Source organism: Aplysia californica, unplaced genomic scaffold (genome assembly GCF_000002075.1).
Source record: "Aplysia californica isolate F4 #8 unplaced genomic scaffold, AplCal3.0 scaffold00192, whole genome shotgun sequence".
NCBI classification, from domain to species: Eukaryota; Metazoa; Mollusca; class Gastropoda; order Aplysiida; family Aplysiidae; genus Aplysia; species Aplysia californica.
In genome coordinates, this window is record NW_004797462.1 from 76,244 (window position 1) to 78,592 (window position 2,349).

At 42.4% G+C, this 2,349-nt stretch overlaps 1 protein-coding gene across 1 annotated transcript in view; it reads left to right on the plus strand.

The window, feature by feature from the left end:
* LOC101853087 overlaps positions 1-1,467 on the plus strand; it is an 8,204-nt gene extending 6,737 nt beyond the window's left edge. Inside the window, exon 3 of the mRNA XM_005098758.3 lies at positions 252-1,467. Coding sequence (XP_005098815.1) covers positions 252-596 — 345 coding nt within the window. The 3' untranslated portion in view covers positions 597-1,467. The remainder of the gene's footprint in view (positions 1-251) is intronic.
* Positions 1,468-2,349: the final 882 nt, after the last annotated feature.

Here is a 2,349-nt window from a genome sequence, read left to right on the forward strand (position 1 = left end):
ACACACACATATACACTTGTATCTATTATATCCGTCGTTTTTTTCAGTTGATCAACCTAGCGAAAGTACTTTTTTGGCGGGTGGGGGCGATTTTTTCAAAAATGTTGCTCAATTTCACACTAAAGCCGATGATGGGCTTAGTTAAAGCTATCCTCCAAATACGACACCACAAGTCTCATTATAATTAATCAAAGTTTAGTTAAGACCACATTCTTTCTTCCCTCCCCCCCCCCCCAAAAAACACCCTCCAGGTTCAAGGTCAGCTCAAATCGTGCTTCCTGCGGCTGGCACGGAGCGGGGGGTACACAGGCGGCGATTTCACGCGCGCCTCCGGCTACTCCACCACCACCCAATACGCCACGGAGCTCAGCCGCACGCGCTCCGTCCACCACGCCGGGAACGGCGGCGGCGGGGACAACGCGCACATCCCGCTGCGCCCCATCTACTGCCCCAAAAACAATGGTAGTGACGTCAGAGCGAAAGACGACAACAGTGACGCTGACCTCGCCAACAACGGGGCTCTGCATACAATCATGGAGAAGTCGGAGGAGTTCTCGCCCCTGAACCCTGGCCCTGAGAGAGACAGTCGGATCTGAGCGACGAGATCCTGCCATCCGCTAAGAATACGTTTTTGTTAGGGTTTTTTAGTTGGGTATTGTTTCTTCTAGAAGATCCAGCTTGCTGGTCATAAGACCCATTCCAGTCAGTGGAATCGTGTTCCGCCTTGATGCGGAGTCATTTTAATATCCTGGAAAGGAGAGGAATGTCTTACAACAGTCTGTATAGATTCTATAGACAGCCATGACCAGAGCGAGAAGCGTCTAATTCCAGTCTCGCCTTTTGCTGATCTTCGGAAAGCTAGAGTCTGGTTGTCTTAGAGACGTATTCTTTAATGGACAAACGTTAAGTGTCATGATACGAGTAATGGTATACTCAATCAACAAGGGCACGGCGTTGTAAGGAGTTCAAAACTGTACAGAACTATTAGCTCACTTGTGAGTTATTTTTACCATCCTAGAACAATAGAGTCCGAAAGTAACTCGTGTGGTTTGACAACGGTTATCAAGCGAGCCTGGTTATTTTCTCTTAAATTAACAAAGAAAATTATATGTGCCAGCTTCTCTTTAGTAAGGAGAAAGAATAATGCCCAGAGCTTTATAGCTCTCGTAACCTTCAAGTCCTGGGCTCGCCTCTAAGTGTTCGTAGACACTGAAGGGCATGGGTTTAACAAATATATTTGTCTTGTAATAAATGTTGAACTTCTAGTGCTGGGTATTAAAATGTTGACATATCGGGAGGTGAAAGTTTTATTCTGAAATTTCTTTTAAAGGAAAAATGTGCACCATCTTTATGCTTTCCTATCCTTTTTCTGGAGTGGGGAGAGTCTGAATAAACAATTCGCTACCCTAGAATTACAAAGTTCTCTATCTGCTCAGTACCTAGTTTTGATAAATTTGACTTGAAAATTTTAGAGTTTCACAACATGTAAATCTTTTTCAAATGCAATTCTTTGAATATCTTGATAACGACTCCGATTTTGTTAGAGGAATAGAACATTTGGTTTCTGACCCCATGGTCCTAGTACCCCAAAACGGCCAGAAATGTCAGAACTTTGTAGTTCTGAGGTAGCGTGCATCATACTGACTGCCTAGCAGACGTATGTGGTTTAAGGATAAGGCTTTTTGTCGTTGCTCGGAGAAGATGTGAGTTCGATTTCAAAGTGGAGAAATTATTTTATTGAATACCTCCATCTTTTTGCTTGGGTGTCTGTTGCCGTTCAGTCCGGGTTGGCACAGAAGCAATCTGCTTTCTTAAGTATCTTCTAAATTGTATCGACGAAAGCGTGAAATAATGATACATATTAATCCACATTGAACCACTGTTAGTCAGTTGATTTCGTTGTTGTTATCGTTGCTTGTTTTTTTGTTTTTTGTTTTTTAATTGGAGGGGAGCGTGGGAGTGTGAAACATTGTTAATCGATTTTGTTTTGTTCTGTTTGTTGGTTTTGTGTGGGGGGTGAGAGTATGTGATTGAACTTTCAGTTTGTTTTGGAAGCGTGAAAAGTTGCTGTTCGAATGGACACATTGTTATAAAATGTCACGTAGTATGTTACATGTATATAACATATAATACATATTATGTACATGTATATGGGAGAGTATTATGATATGTCAAAGTTTTACATTTGGCTTCCTCTCCAATAGGAAGAAAAGAGTAAATGGATAAACCATTTTGGTGTAATATGTTGCCATGTCCCTCAAAAGTCACTCTGTGTGTGTGAGAGAGAGAGAGAGAGAGAGAGAGAGAGAGAGAGAGAGGGAGAGAGAGAGTGTGTGTGTGTGTGTGTGT